Raw genomic sequence first — 14,169 nt, forward strand, 5'->3', positions numbered from 1 at the left:
GCTGCCCTCACGCCCCTCCCTTCAAAAGAACACGTTTATTTGGTTTTGGGGCGGCGGGAGGGTGAATGCACTTGGAAATTAAATTAAATGGGGAGGGACACCCCAAAAATCCCCCCTGTCAAGGGTGGGAGTGGGGAGAGGGGGAGGGAGTGGGGGGGGGGGCCTGTGGGGGGACCAGGGGTGATGTGGGGGGGGTTGAGTGTGATATGGGGGGGCTGAAGATGATGGGGGGGGGAGATCAGCCCCATAGTTCTGCCCCCCCCCTCCTGCTGCACTGACACCAGGGTGGGAGTCCTGGGGGTCCCACGCTGACACCAGGGTGGGTTCTGGCCGCCCCTCCCCGCGTTGCTGTCACTGCTGCCCGGCCGCCTCCTCCTCCTCCTCCTCCTTCTTCTTCTTCTCCTTGTCCCGCTTGGAGCCCCCCAGGCAGGGGGGCGCCGGGGGGGCCCGGGGGTCGCTCTGCCACTGCTCGGGGGTGCGGGCGACGATCTGCAGGGCGTGCAGGGGCCCGGCCAGCTCGTCCCGCAGCGCCTCGTGCACCAGGCGGTGCCGCTGGAGCGGGGGGAGCCCCGCGAAGCGCCCGCTCACCACCAGCACCCCGAAATGCGTCTCGGCGCCGGGGGGGCCCCCGTGGCGGGGGGAGTCGTCCCGCACCTCCAGGTGGGTGGGCTGCAGGGCCGCCGTCAGCTTGTCGCGGATGGCCCGGGCCAGGGGTCCCCCCGGGCCACCCATGGCCCCCCCCGCGGCCGCCAGGAGGGGACCCCGCATCGGAGAGGGGCTGCGAGAGAGAGGGGGGGGCGGTTGGGGGGGGCTGACAGGGAGGAGGGGGGGTGATAGCGGGGGGACACGGGGGTGACGGTCGGGGGACAGGGGGGTGACAGTCGGGGGACAGGGGGGTGAGTCGGGGGGGGGCTCTGAAGGAACCCACCCCTAAAATGGGGGGAGGGCACGTGGAGCAGCACGAGGGGGGGAGTTTGGGGACGGGGTGCGTTTGGGGAGGGGGTGTCCCGGGGAGGTGTCGGGCTCGGAGCTGGGCAGGGGCGCGGGGGGGAGAAGGGCCTGATCCCCCCCCCCCCCTCCGCCCCCCCAAGCCAGGGGTGCACCCGGAGCCCCCCGGCCCACCCGGAACCCACCCCGGCCGCCCCTCCGCCCCCCGATCCCGCTCGGGACCCCTCGCAGGACCCTCACGGACCCCCCGATCTCCCCCCGGGCCCCCCCCGTTCCCGCCCCCCCCTCACCGCTCGTTCCGCTCACGCCGCCCGGGATCTCCCCACCGCCGTCACGTGACACCGGCGCGTCACGTGACCCAAAGCCCGCAGCCACGCCCACGGGCCGAACAGACCACGCCCCCAGCCCCGAAAACCACGCCCACATGAAAAACCACGCCCCTCCCTCGTCCTTATATGGTGTGGGGGGGCGGGGACAGGGCGGGACACGGGGGGACACGGGGGGATACGGGGGGACATGGGGGGATACGGGGGGACACGAGGGAACATGAGGGTGCAGAGGGGTACAAGCGCTCCTGGGGCTTCAAGGGGTGCTGTGGGTATGGGGGATGCGGGGGGTGCAGGGGTGAAAGGGGTGCAGAGAGTACAGGGACTATGGCGGGGGTGCATAAGGTACAGGGGTTTGGTGGGGATGGGGGGTACAAGGGTTTGGTGGGGATGGGGGGTACAGGGGTTTGGTGGGGATGGGGGGTACAGGGGTTTGGTGGGGATGGGGGGTACAAGGAGCTACAGGGGGTACAGAGGGCGTGGGTGGGTACAGGGGGCACAAGAAATACAGGGGGCATAGAGGGGATGGGGGGATGGGGGTCTGTGGCACCCAGTGACACCCCCCGGATGGGGGTCCGTGGCACCCAGTGACACCCCACATCGAAGCCACACAGAGCCTGGACCTTCCTCTCCCACTGATGGGGAAACTGGGGCAGGGGAGGCTGCTGGTGATCCCAGTGTCCCATGGGATTAGTGGCCGGACGCTGCCACCACCCCGCAGTGTCACTGCACAGGGCAGGGACCCCTCGAGGTCCCTCTGCAGAGCTCCGGAGCATCCACACCCATCTGCTCACAGATTTTTTTAGCCCCCAGCTGCCCTGCCCCGGAGCAGGTGCCTGGGAATGGGATTTATCCACATGTTAGCATCCTGGGAGCAGCTCGGAGCTGTGGGATCCTGTGGGATTTGGGTTGAAGCTTCGAGCCAGGTGATTCCTTCCCTGACCCTCTCAAGGTCTTCTTTCTCCAGGTGTAGGAATGAGATACCCGCTTCTCCTGACATTTGTCACATCTCCAGGACCTTCTGAGCTCCCCGAGGGAGGGAGAGAGGAAGCTCTGGAATGGAGAATCCTGGAGGAAAAGCAGCACTCCACACCACTCTCATCTCCACGGGTTTTCCCATCTCCCTGCTTGCAGAGCCAGGGAATGCTCCCCCTGCCAGGGTGCCCAGGCCAGGTGCTCCCATGCTCCAGGAGGCAGGTGCTGCTGGACTGGGAGCCTCCTTGGATTTCCAGCATTCCCACCCTGCTTGTTCTTCCCAGTGAAGCCTGGGGAAACCTCAGGATGGGCAGCTCCGAGTGGCCCATCCAGGACTCCGTGTCCACCTCACCCGCCGCTCGTGCGTGCGGTTGGGAAGTCTGGGGCCCTCCCCGCCTTCTCCCTTCCCCTCCCCACTGGAATCCGCCTTTCGGGATCAAAAATCCTCCTGGCTATTTATAAAGCGCCGCTGGAGCCCCCTCGGCTCCCGCTCCCGGGGACGGATCCGGCTGTCAGATCCTTCAGCTGTTTGCTGCTCCCTCCGCTCCCAGCCCGGGCGGCAACAGCCGGGATTCCCTCCTCATTCCCACCCGGAGCCAGACCCAGGCCAGGGACCAGGATTCGCCTCCAGAGGGTCCGGGGGGATTTGGTGCCCATCCCGTGGCATTTGCTGGGGTAAGTGAAGCACTGGGAGGTGCTGGGGATGGAGGGATGGGATTTATGCCAAGCACGGTGTGGAAGGAAGAGTGGATCCTTTGGGATTGACTGTACGCATGGCCCAACCTGGTATCCCCTCTTCCAGCTCTTTGGCAAATCCTGTTTCCCCCAAATACTTCCCTTCCCACCCCAATCCCAGCGCTGCAGCTCTCCTGGGCTCAGGTGGGCACGAGGCTTCGCTCCCTGCTGGGCAGAGCCAGGCCTGGAAAACACCAGGAACTTGATTTCCAAAGGGATTTGTGGGTGCTGGGGCGCTGAGGGACCAAACTGTCCCTCCCAGCGCTGGGATTCCCATCCCTGTCCTCTCCCATGGCCTCCAAAATGGACCTGGAAAATGCTGGCGTGGACATTTTTGACCATTCCTCCTCCCTGCAGAAACAGGGGCTGGTGCAGCTCCTTGCTGCACCCACGCAGGTGGGATTTTGGGAATGCAGCCGGCGTGGCCGAGCGGTCACCGACCCCTGGGGACATCGGCCACCTTTGCCCGGGCCGTGTTTGTGTTCAGGACCTGGCTGGGCCCCAGGAGGGGAAGCTGTGAGAGAAAATACTGGAAAAGCATTCCCTGTGAGCATACATCCCATTCCCTGTGGGGATACATCCCATTCCCTGTGAGGATACATCCCATTCCCTGTGAGCATACATCCCATTCCCTGTGGGGATACATCCCATTCCCTGTGAGCATACATCCCGTTCCCTGTGAGGATACATCCCATTCCCTGTGAGCATACATCCCGTTCCCTGTTAGGATGCATCCCATTCCCTATGAGGATACATCCCATTCCCTGTGGGGATACATCCCATTCCCTGTGAGGATACACCCCATTCCCTGTGAGGATACATCCCATTCCCTGTTAGGATACATCCCATTCCCTGTGAGGATATACCCCATTCCCTGTGAGGATACATCCCATTCCCTGTCAGGATACATCCCATTCCCTGTGAGCATACATCCCATTCCCTATGAGGATACATCCCATTCCCTATGAGGATACATCCCATTCCCTGTCAGGATACATCCCATTCCCTGTCAGGATACATCCCATTCCCTATGAGGATACATCCTGCAGGGAAAAAGCACGATGCTTTTCCACAGGGACTCACTCCTGGGGGTGCAGGTGGGAGGTTTCCAGGAAGGAAACTCGTGGAGCTCCAGGGAAGCTCCCACGGGGGACGTGACCCCACAGCCCCCAGGTTTGGGGGTTCCTGAAGCTCCTGTGCCCCCCCCCCACCCCCCCAGCCCGGCGCTCCTGCTCCCTCTGCCGCTCCGGCTGTCATTCCCAGCTGGATCTGAGCCCGGCTAAATTTAGGAGGATCGATGTCATCCCCCGCCTCTGCCCCGCGGGGGAAAGGACGGAGCAAAGGTGGCCGGGGAGGAGAAAGGGGAGCACGGTGCTGCATGGGGGGCTCTGCTCCCCACCCCCGGCACAGGCGTCCAGAACCCCGGATTTTATCCGGCTCCGAGGCCATGGAAGAGCCCAGGGAGGCTGGAATTTTCCCGGGTCATCCCACGGAGCTTTCCAGCTGTCTCTTGGGGCAGAGCTGGTGACAAGGACGCCCATGTGTCCCGCAGGGAAGGAGCTCTGGGTGCCGGGAGCTGGATGGTTTCCTGAGGAGGCTGACGCAGGTGAGGGGGGCAGCGGGAAAGTGGGAATGAGGGTCCGACGAGCAGGACACGGTGCTGGCACCCAGGGGTGCTCCAGTCACACGTGTGGCGTCCCCAGACTGAGGGAGGATTAGGGTGCCCAGCACCCACACCCCGAGAAAACACCTCAAGCTGCATCTCAGGAGGTTTAGGTTGGATATCAGGGAAAGTTTCCTCATGGAAAGGGTGGTCAGGCCCTGGCGTGGGATGCACGGGGCAGCGGTGCAGTCCCAGCCCTGGAAGTGTTCAAAGCTGTGTGGATGTGGCACCTGGGGACAAGTTGGTGGCCCTGGAAGTGCTGGGTTGGACTCGGTGGCAGCTGCAGAGCCCTCTCTGATCCCACCTCTGCTCCACTTCCAGGGGAGCTGCCGGATGACGCCGGGAGCTGCCGGTGGGTGAGGGACCCCCCGGTCTCCGCATGGATGGGAATGGGGAGACCTGCCGGCAGTAGGAGCCCGGGACAGCTGGAAAACCCCGGCCTCTTCCTCCGCACGCTCCTCCTCCTCCTCCTCTGCAGGCATGGTAAGGATCCACACGGGCAGGTTCATCCCAGGGACTGAGCCCTGCATTCCAGGGGATCCAAATTCATCCCAGGGACCGAGCCCTGCATCCCAGGGGATGCAAATTCATCCTAGGAACCAAACCCTGCATCCCAGGGGACACAGATTCATCCCAGGGACTGAACCCTGCATCCCAGGGGACACAAATTCACGCCAAGGACTGAGCTCTTCACCCTGGGGGATCCAAATTCATCCCAGGGACCGAGCCCTGCACCAGGAGACAATTCCTTCCAGGAAGGGTCTCCATGGGAGTCTGGAGTGGGTTAGAACAGGGAGACAAGACCTTCCAGGAAGGGTTTCCATGGGAATCTGGAGTGGGTTAGAACAGGGAGACAAGAAGGGTTTCCATGGGAATCTGGAGTGGGTTGGAACAGGGAGACAAGTCCTTCCAGGAAGGGTCTCCCTGGGAATCTGGAGCAGTCTGGACGGTGCGACGCGGTGGGAGGAGCAGGGGCCGCCCTTGCCCAACCCGTCCCTTCTCCCCAGTCTCTTCCCAGTGCAAGATCCTGCGCTGCAACTCGGAGTACGTGGCGGCGACGCTGCCCCTGCGCGGCCCCGGCCGGGGCGCCGCGTTCTGCACCGCGCTCCGCTCCTACTCCCGCTGCACCCGCCGCACCGCCCGCACGTGCCGCGGCGACCTGGCCTTCCACTCGGCCGTGCACGGCATCGAGGACCTCATGATCCAGAACAACTGCTCCAAGGAAGGGCCCACGGCGCCGCCCCGGCCCCGGCCGCCCGCCCCCGAGCGCCAGGGCTTCGAGTCGCTCGACGTCTGCGACTACGAGCGCAGCTTCCTCTACAAGCACGGCCGCCCGCCCGCCTTCCAGCACTGCGCCGCCTTCGGGGACCCCCACATCCGCACCTTCCACCACGACTTCCACACGTGCCGGGTGGAGGGCTCCTGGCCGCTCCTGGACAACGACTACCTGTTCGTGCAGGCCACCAGCTCGCCGGTGGCCAAGGGGTCCAACGCGACGGTCACCAGCAAGGTAACGCTGCTGCGATGGGGCTGGGCGGCAAATCTGGGGGCAGGGCTCCCTGAAATACCTGGGGAGGGCAGGAGTTGCTTTGGCGAGACCCAGGGAGAGCGAGGAAGGAGGAAGGAGAGGGATGGAGGCTGTCAAGGGGACCCTCAAATGCTCCCATTGTCATGGGGTGACGACACAGTCCGTAGGGTACCCAGAAGGATCTTGCCGGGTTTGGCTCCGTCTCCATTTTCTGTTGCTTAAATGGTGCTAAAAAAAGAGGGAAAGGAAAGATCGTCGTTATCCCAAAAGAACCGTGGGAGGGATGGTTCGGGGGTGGATCAGTGGGGTGGGGTGGACGCGTATCCTGGGATACCCCGGACACCTTGGGATGGGGACGCGGCCGCCGCGCTCACCTCCCTCCCGCCCCGCTCCCCGCAGCTCACCATCATATTCAAGAACATGAAGGAATGCATCGACCAGAAGGTCTACCAGGCCGAGCTGGACAACGTCCCGGCGGCCTTCCAGGACGGCTCGGTGAACGGGGGCGCGCGGCCGGGCGGGAGCAGCCTGGCCATCCGCGAGCGCGCGCCGGGGCGGCACGTGGAGATCCGCGCCGCCTACATCGGCACCACCATCGCCGTGCGCCAGGCCGGCCGCCAGCTCTCCTTCTCCATCCGCGCCGCCGAGGAGGTGGCCCGGGCCTTCACGGAGGAGCAGGACCTGCAGCTGTGCGTGGGCGGCTGCCCCCGCAGCCAGCGCCTGTCCCGCAGCCCCCGCGGGCGCGGGCGCGTGCCGGCCGACACGGCGCGGGCGCTGTGCCGGGAGATGCTGCCGGTGGAGGACGTCTACTTCCAGTCGTGCGTCTTCGACGTGGTGACCTCGGGCGACGCCAACTTCACCATGGCGGCCCGCGGCGCGCTGGAGGACGCCCGGCTCTTCCTGCCCGACGCCGAGAAGCTCCACATCTTCCAGGCCGGGGCGAGCTGCCCGCGCGTGTCCTCGTCCCCCCTCCTCCTCCTCCTCCTCCTCAGCTCTGCTCTTTGGGTGGTTTTGTTGCACTTTTAACCCCCTGCCCGCTCCCTGTGGGACCCGGGAGAGCGGCTGGCTCCGGATCCGTGGCTGCGACCGGGAAAGACGCCTCACCTTGGATCAGGGATCTCCGCAGCTGAAAGGAATTGGAGGCCTGGACCACGGGAAAGGGGAGAGGTGACCCCCCGGTTTGCACTCACTGCTCTCGCATGGGTGGTGCCAGCTGATCCCAGCTCCTCTCCTCAAGGCACATCCCAGTTTTTCGGTTCGATTCTCACGTGTTCCTTTTTCCCTAAGGATGTGACGTTGCGGCAAAATAAACACCCAGGGTTAGAAACCCCCTCTGCCCCTCAGAGCCTTCCCATAACTCACTTCCCGTCTTTCTCCTGGTGTTAATCCAGCAGAATTTCATTCAGGGGCCCTACAAATCCAGAAATAACGGACCCAAAGCCCAAATCCCAGTTTTTAGCAGTTTGATGGATTTGGGACCCTTCACCCCGAAGCAGAGCAAGGCCATGAGTCGGTTTTGGGAGCGTTGTGACCGAGGGGGGAACCAGTTTTGTCCATCCCCTCCTCTTCCAGGATCAACAGCAGGCTGATCTCCACCAGTGGGAGCTGTGGAGCATCAGGCCTCGGATCTCCCAGGCCACTGTTGCTATTTTTCCTTGTTGTCTTGGCACCTGTTGCAGACTTGATTTAGCCGGGTCTGGACTCGGGACCAGCATCAGGTTTCAGGGAGGGGAAAAACCACCCCTTGGGAATCTCTCTCCCTTGGGCCCAGATTCTCTGCCGCTCCTCAAATCCAACCCAAATTGGGGGTTTCGCTTGGAAAACAGAATTCCTGATGGCAAAGGGCCAGCTGGGCACACGGATGGGCAGGGGAACCCCCCGGGGAAGGTGCAGGACTGCAGAGGGGAGGGAGAATTTCACATGTTTCAGAGGATTTCAGTAAAGCAGTCGGAATTCTAAAGGAGAAATGTTTTCCATAGGAAAGACTTCCCTTTATTTTTAACAAAGGATTAAAAACTTGGCCATCCCTGTCCCCGTGGAGCTGCAGGAAGAGCCTTGCAGCGCTCCATGGGGAGAAAATCCTTCATGGGAATAAGATCCTCTGAAGGGAGAAAATCCTCCAGAGCAGGGTTGAGAGTGCTGGAGCTCCTGGTAGAGATGGGACTGGCCCCATCCAGGAATATTAAAAGAAAGAATGGATTTTTATACCAAAAAAAATAAATGTATAGGTACAAATTTAGATCAAAATCAATGAAATAAATAAAAATCAATTCAGCCCCTTCCAGGGTGTGGAACAGCAGCTTTTTGCCAGCTCAGGCCTGACGTTTGATTTGATGGGGCAGGACATAATTACCCTTGAGCTGGTGGTCAGTGGAGCCAATCAACAAGGATTCCACAGGGGAAAGGAGGGTTCCCAATGGAACTGGACTCTCCTTCCCCCTGGCAGCCCATCGCCTGCACCGCCAGCTCCGGGGCCTGGCGCTTTCCTGGATCTCAGATGGGATCTCTCTCAGGATCCCACCTCCAAAATTTGGAGCCCAGAGCTCCCAGACTGAAAATGTCCCGGGATTCTGAAGAGCTGCCCCCGAGCCAGAGAGCTCTGGTTGCAGGTTTGAGGCTCGGCAGCTGAGCCAGTGTCACACCAGGAGCTGCCCAGCTGGGCCGGGCTGTGACACCCAGGAGCAGTTGTGGATGAGTTAAGGAATCATTAAGGAATCATTAAGGTTGGAGAAGCCTCTGAGATCATTAATCATTAACTGTCCCCCAGCCAAGGCCACCGCCGACCCACGTCCCCAGGTGCCAGGTCCACTTGTTGAGCACACCCAGGGACACTGCCCTGTTCCAGGGCCTGAACACCCTTTCCATGAAGACATTCCCCCAAATATCCAACCTAGACCTCCCCTCTGGTCCCGACTCCCGGGAGAAGGCCCCGACCCCCCCCAGCTCCAGCCACCCAGGTTGGGCGCCTGGCTGCGGAACAATCCGACCTGGGCTCGCACCGGAGCTGGACGGGGTCGCTGGGGTTGTTTTTGGGAGGTGGCACCGGGCTGGGAAGGCGAAGGGTCGCTCCAAAGTCCGCTGACGTCAATGGAAACGCGCTCGTCGGCGTCAACAGCTGGGATCGGCGCCGGCGTTCCGCTCCTTTATTCCCGGCGGGGGGAAAGGTCTGTCCTCTGCTTCAGGGCATCCCTGGGAGGCCTCACGTCCCCGTCACACCGAGGAGGAGCATGGAATCATCCGGGGAATGGGCCGGGCCCATCCCACGCTCGGCACGTTCCCCCGGAGTGGCTGGACCCCCGCCAGGCCACGGCGCAGGTTTGAGCCCCCACGGAGTGTCCACAACTCAGAACACACGTGGTTCTCCTCCCCAGGGCTGCTCACGGCCAGGAGAGCTCCCAGCAGCAAAGGAATACGGAAATTTTCCCACTTTTCAGCAGCCAAAGCTGCTCCGAGGCTGCGAGGGAGAGTCGTGGCATCCGGCCCGGGGAAGAGAAGGCTCTGGAGAGACCTCCAAGCGTCATCCAGTGCCTGAAGGGGTTCCAAGAGAGCTTTGTCACCCTTTTTTTTGTTGTTGTTGTCCCTCTGTGTCACCCAGGGGTGGGTGGGCGGGCAGACAGATGGATGGATGGATGGATGGATGGAAGGATGGATGGATGGATGGATGGATGGATGGATGGATGGATGGATGGAAGGATGGATGGATGGATGGATGGATGGATGGATGGAAGGGATGGATGGACGGATGGATGGATGGATGGATGGATGGACGGATGGAAGGATGGATGGATGGAAGGATGGATGGATGGATGGATGGATGGATGGATGGATGGATGGATGGATGGATGGATGGATGGAAGGATGGATGGATGGAAGGATGGATGGATGGATGGATGGATGGATGGATGGATGGATGGATGGATGGAAGGAAATCCTCCTCTGCCGTTCCTGGGAAAGCCTCTAGGTGTCCACAGCAGCCAGTGCACGGGGAGGGCTCCAGCACCCTCAGAGCTCCAGAGCCACGGGATGTATCCACCCTCACCCCAAACAACCAGGAATCACAGAATTCCAGACTGGTTTGGGGCAGGAAAAGACCTTAAAGACAATCTCATTCATGGCAGGGACACCTTCCACTCTCCCAGCTGGGCTCCGAGCCCCATCCAACCTCGCCTTGAACACTTCCAGGGATGGGGCAGACACAAATTCCCTGGAAAACCTGTGCCAGGGCCTCAGCACCCTCACAGGGAAGAATTTCTCCCCAAAATCCCACCTAACGTGCCTGTGGAGGCTCTGCTGGGAGCTGGGGGAGGTCACATCCTCCCGCCGGAGCAGAGCTGATGTCACCGCCTCTTCCTGCCCTGAGCAGATGACAAACACGGGACTTTCCAGACCCCGAATCGGAATTCCTCCCTGTTTATGGATGGCTGAGCTCTTGTGGAGCCTTATCTCGGGCTTTCTGCTCCAAAAACACCGTCTGGGCATGAAAGAAGGGGAGAAATCCCACCTGGAAAAAGAAGTGCTGTGCAGCGGGAGCGTCCGCATCCCGGTCTCCAGTAGGAGCTGGAAAAGTGGGGCTCCAGGGGGAAAATCTTCCTGCCCAAGCCCTGAGAGGACTTGTCCCCACTCAGGGGAGGGGGAAAGGGGACCCTGATCTGTGTGCCTGGAGAATCTCAAACACGGGGGGGGGGGGGGGGGGGGGGGTACAAGCCTCTGCCGGGGATAAAACAGCAAAAAAAGGGGATTTTTGGGGAATCCCCAGTGAGGATCTGCCCCAGGAGCTTTCCCAGTCGCTCCTGGAAGATTCCAGATGAGTGTCAAACCTCTGTGTCCCAGTGATCCCGCAGAACTGAGTGTTCCCTGCCTCCAGCCAAGCCCTACAGACCTTCCCCTCCACCCCCAACCCGCTGCTGTGGTTTAGGAACCAACCCGGAGCCTCCAATCCTGGAAATCCTGGCCGTGGGACAAGCAGTGGCTTTCCAGGAGCCATCCCAGTCCCACAGTCCCTCGTTTTGCAGCTGGGAGCTGTTCCCAATGTTCCCTGCACACAAACAACTGGAGGAAATGCCTTTTCCACCCCAGCTCCCGACCGCACACCCGGGACACTCTGTCCCCACGCTCCAGCCCCTGTGGATCCCTTCCCAGCCCTCTCTGCCCCTCCCGGCCGGGAATTTGCTGGAAGGGACCATATATGGTGAAAACCACGGAGCAAACAGCCCGGAGAGGCTGCGGGGCTGTCGGTGCCCCCCGGCTCGCCGGCAATCCCGGCTCTGTGCCGGTTGTCCAACAGCCGGGACAAAGGCCAGGCTGTCACGGGAACAGAGTGGCTTCTCCTGGCAACCGATCCCAGTGACCTGGAGCAGAAAAACACGGATCTTATCAGCGCCGGGCGCTGTGCCGGGCGAAAACAAGTCTGTGCCATGCCCAGTTCCTTCCCCGGGACCCACCCAGAGCCCAGTGAGTCACCTCAGGGCCCCAGTTTCTCGCTCCGTGGCTTTGGAAGTGGGTTATGCCTGGGAAAAAGTGTTAGTCGCACCGGCCTGGCCATTTCTCGCCCCCGGCCAGGAACTCTGGGAAAAAGCCACGGATCCAATTGCTCTCCCCATCCACTCCCCCTCAGCAGTGGGGGATCCTCCAAGCACTGTGGGAAAGCAGCTGGGAGGGGGGTGAATGCCTTAAACAGCAGTTTAGTGGGAGCAGGAGGTTGTCCTCGCCCAGAATTCCTGGTGGTTTCCCCTCCTGATTCCCCTGTTTTTGAAGGACATTGGGAAATGTGGCTTTTTACGAGCAAAAATCCTGCGGCGTTCCCGACCTCCCCAGATCCATCCAGGGGTGCTGCCGGCGCAGGAAAACCTCCTGGAGCAAACCTGAGCCCCTTCTCCTGAGCAAGGGAATTCCAGCAACAGCAGGGAGGAGGGAGGGCTTGCCATCGGATGGGGGTTAGGGGGGGAAAGGTCAGCGCTGACTGACAGGTCTGGAGGAATTCGGAGAGGATTTGGGATGTGGAACGTGCCTTGGATCATATCCTTGGCAATTTCCTTGGCATTGGGCTTCGAGGCCCTTTGGCTTTGCTGGAATGTGTCCGAGCAGCCCAAGGTCGGTTCCCTTGGGAAGGTGGACACCCACGGGAACTGGAGAGCGAGAGCGTAAACGCGGCTCCGACGGGAACACCGATCCAAGGGGTCAAATATCCCACGGCTGGCAAGGCTAAAAAAACCTCCCCACCTTTTGCCAAATTAGAGCAAATCCTTAGTTCTCCGTTAATCCAGCGCTTTTTTTTCCCCAGCGGGAGACAAGGGGGACAGGAGGAAAAAGGTGCAATTCCTCCATTCCGCACCAAACCACGGAATAATTCCCTCCCAAGGAGGAATTCTGTCCTGCGGTTTGGCAGGAGAGCAGTTTATGCCCCACGGTTTATCCGGTGCTTTATCGGTTTATACGATCAGGTGTGAATTAACTCCGGGGGAAGGAGGGGATGGAAGGGCAGGAAAAGCGCCAGGAACACTCGGACAAACAACCTCTGAAGGACAACTCCCGACAAAAGCACCTCCCTGTTCCCCACCGGGGTGGGAAGCACCGGGAGCCCCCATTTCCATTCCTCCGGTGCTGGGTGGCTCCATGAACATTGTTCTCCCGTTTCCTCTGCTCCCAGCACTTTCCTGAGCTGGGAAAGCACTGAGGGTCGGGAAAAGAGGGGAAAGAGCCACCGCCCTGAGCCAGGGAGTGAAATCTGAGGGTTTCTCGGAGGCCAAAGTCTCCTGTGGGGGGGGGTTAAACACTGTTCCACTCCCCAAATCCCGGCTGGAAAAGGGGGTCACGGTTTATGGGGTGGATGTGGGTGTTTGCTGCCCCTTGGATCAAGGTTTGGGAGGGATATTTTGGGGAAGATGGAGTGGGAAGGGTTCCTAAACAGGGTGGGAATTAGCAGAGATGGTGGAACCTACACACACACACACACACCCCAGAAGGAGGGAAGGATTTAATCCTGAACCCCCAAATCCACCCTCATTTACCTCAAATAATGGGGGGAGTGGGCAGGGGTGGGAGTAGAACGGGGGGGGCCGAGGGAACCCCTCAGAATCAGTTGAGAGCAGTCCAGGGGGGCTATGGAAAGTGGCAGAGGGGGGGAAATCCCCCCCAGAGGGATTCAGGGAGCTCCCCGGGGTCAGGTTCGATCCCGTACCCCAAATCCACCCTTGTTTACCCCAAATAAGGAAGAGTGGGGTACCCCAGAGACGGCCGAGGGGAGGCTGGGGGGGCTCTGGGAAGTGGCAGAGGGGGGCAAATACCTCCCTACCCCCCCTCCCAGGGACTGAGGGAGCACCCCAGGACCTGGTTCTATCCTGTACCCCGAATCCACCCTTATTTACCCCAAATAACGGGGGGTGGGGGGCTCCGTGGGGGCTTCGGGGAGGGGGGGGGCAGGCTGCCCTGAGTGGGGAGGGGGAAACTGAGGAAGGAGGTGACCCCACCGATGACCCCCAGGGCCGGCCCGGCCGTCCCCCGTTGTCCCAGTACAGCGCGGCCCGTCCCAAACTGGGGCCGACGCTCCCCCCCCGTCACCCCCCCCCCCCCACCCAACACGCCACCCCCCCCCCACCACAAAACCCCAAACAAAACACCACCCCCACCCAACCCCAACCCACACCCACCCCCCCCCACCCCACCCACCCCCACCCCCCACACCCACCAACCCCCAACACACCACCCACCCACCCCCACCCACCCCCCCCCCCCACCCCCCCCAAACCCACCCCCCCCCCCCCCCCCCACCCCACCCCACCCACCCAACCCCCCACCCCCCCCCCCCCCCCCGTCCCGGCGCTTGGGAACATGACATTCTGTTCCGCTCTCGCCATTGGCCACCGCCGCCGCCCGTCCTCGCTCGCCATTGGCCCTCTGCCCTGTCACTCAGCCCCGGCCGGCTCCCGCCCCCCCATCCTCCTCATTGACCACGCGCGCCTCTCCTTCACACGCTGTCCACGCTCCGCTCGCGCCGC

The 14,169-nt window shown here is 61.8% G+C and overlaps 2 protein-coding genes and 1 long non-coding RNA gene across 4 annotated transcripts; 1 reads left to right on the top strand and 2 right to left on the bottom strand.

Annotated features, from left to right (window-relative positions):
* Positions 1–2: 2 nt before the first annotated feature.
* Positions 3–1,317, bottom strand: BOLA1 (bolA family member 1). Its single transcript, XM_027728077.2, has 2 exons — positions 1,239–1,317; positions 3–778 (listed from the first exon to the last, which is right to left on the bottom strand). The coding sequence occupies exon 2, from the start codon at positions 766–768 to the stop codon at positions 352–354; it is 417 nt and encodes a 138-aa protein (XP_027583878.1). The 5' UTR covers positions 769–778; positions 1,239–1,317; the 3' UTR covers positions 3–351.
* A 1,585-nt stretch (positions 1,318–2,902) lies between these two features.
* Positions 2,903–7,518, top strand: HJV (hemojuvelin BMP co-receptor). 2 transcript variants are annotated; one of them, XM_039387725.1, is made up of 6 exons: positions 2,903–2,924; positions 4,537–4,590; positions 4,969–4,999; positions 5,126–5,130; positions 5,655–6,157; positions 6,575–7,518. In XM_039387725.1, exons 5-6 carry the CDS (start codon positions 5,846–5,848, stop codon positions 7,199–7,201), a joined length of 939 nt encoding a protein of 312 aa, XP_039243659.1. In that variant the 5' UTR covers positions 2,903–2,924; positions 4,537–4,590; positions 4,969–4,999; positions 5,126–5,130; positions 5,655–5,845; the 3' UTR covers positions 7,202–7,518. The 2 variants fall into 2 exon arrangements, with proteins under 2 accessions (XP_039243659.1, XP_027583882.2); XM_027728081.2 differs by having other exon boundaries at positions 4,969–5,130.
* Positions 6,184–7,938, bottom strand: LOC120324548. The gene is made up of 3 exons (XR_005565934.1): positions 7,538–7,938; positions 6,580–7,457; positions 6,184–6,403 (listed from the first exon to the last, which is right to left on the bottom strand). It is a non-coding gene; the product is annotated as an uncharacterized LOC120324548 (long non-coding RNA).
* Between the last annotated feature and the right edge of the window lie 6,231 nt (positions 7,939–14,169).

This window comes from Pipra filicauda, unplaced genomic scaffold (genome assembly GCF_003945595.2).
Source record: "Pipra filicauda isolate LSUMZ 115617 unplaced genomic scaffold, ASM394559v2 scaffold585_size263788_pilon, whole genome shotgun sequence".
Classification (NCBI taxonomy): Eukaryota; Metazoa; Chordata; class Aves; order Passeriformes; family Pipridae; genus Pipra; species Pipra filicauda.

Coding starts and splice junctions, on each gene's coding strand:
- BOLA1 (XM_027728077.2), bottom strand. CDS start 768: ATGCGGGGTCCCCTCCTGGCGGCCGCGGGGGGGGCCATGGGTGGCCCG.
- HJV (XM_027728081.2), top strand. CDS start 5,031: ATGGGAATGGGGAGACCTGCCGGCAGTAGGAGCCCGGGACAGCTGGAA. Junction 5,131..5,654: donor CCTCCTCCTCTGCAGGCATG/GTAAGGATCCAC, acceptor CCTTCTCCCCAG/TCTCTTCCCAGTGCAAGATC. Junction 6,158..6,574: donor ACGCGACGGTCACCAGCAAG/GTAACGCTGCTG, acceptor CGCTCCCCGCAG/CTCACCATCATATTCAAGAA.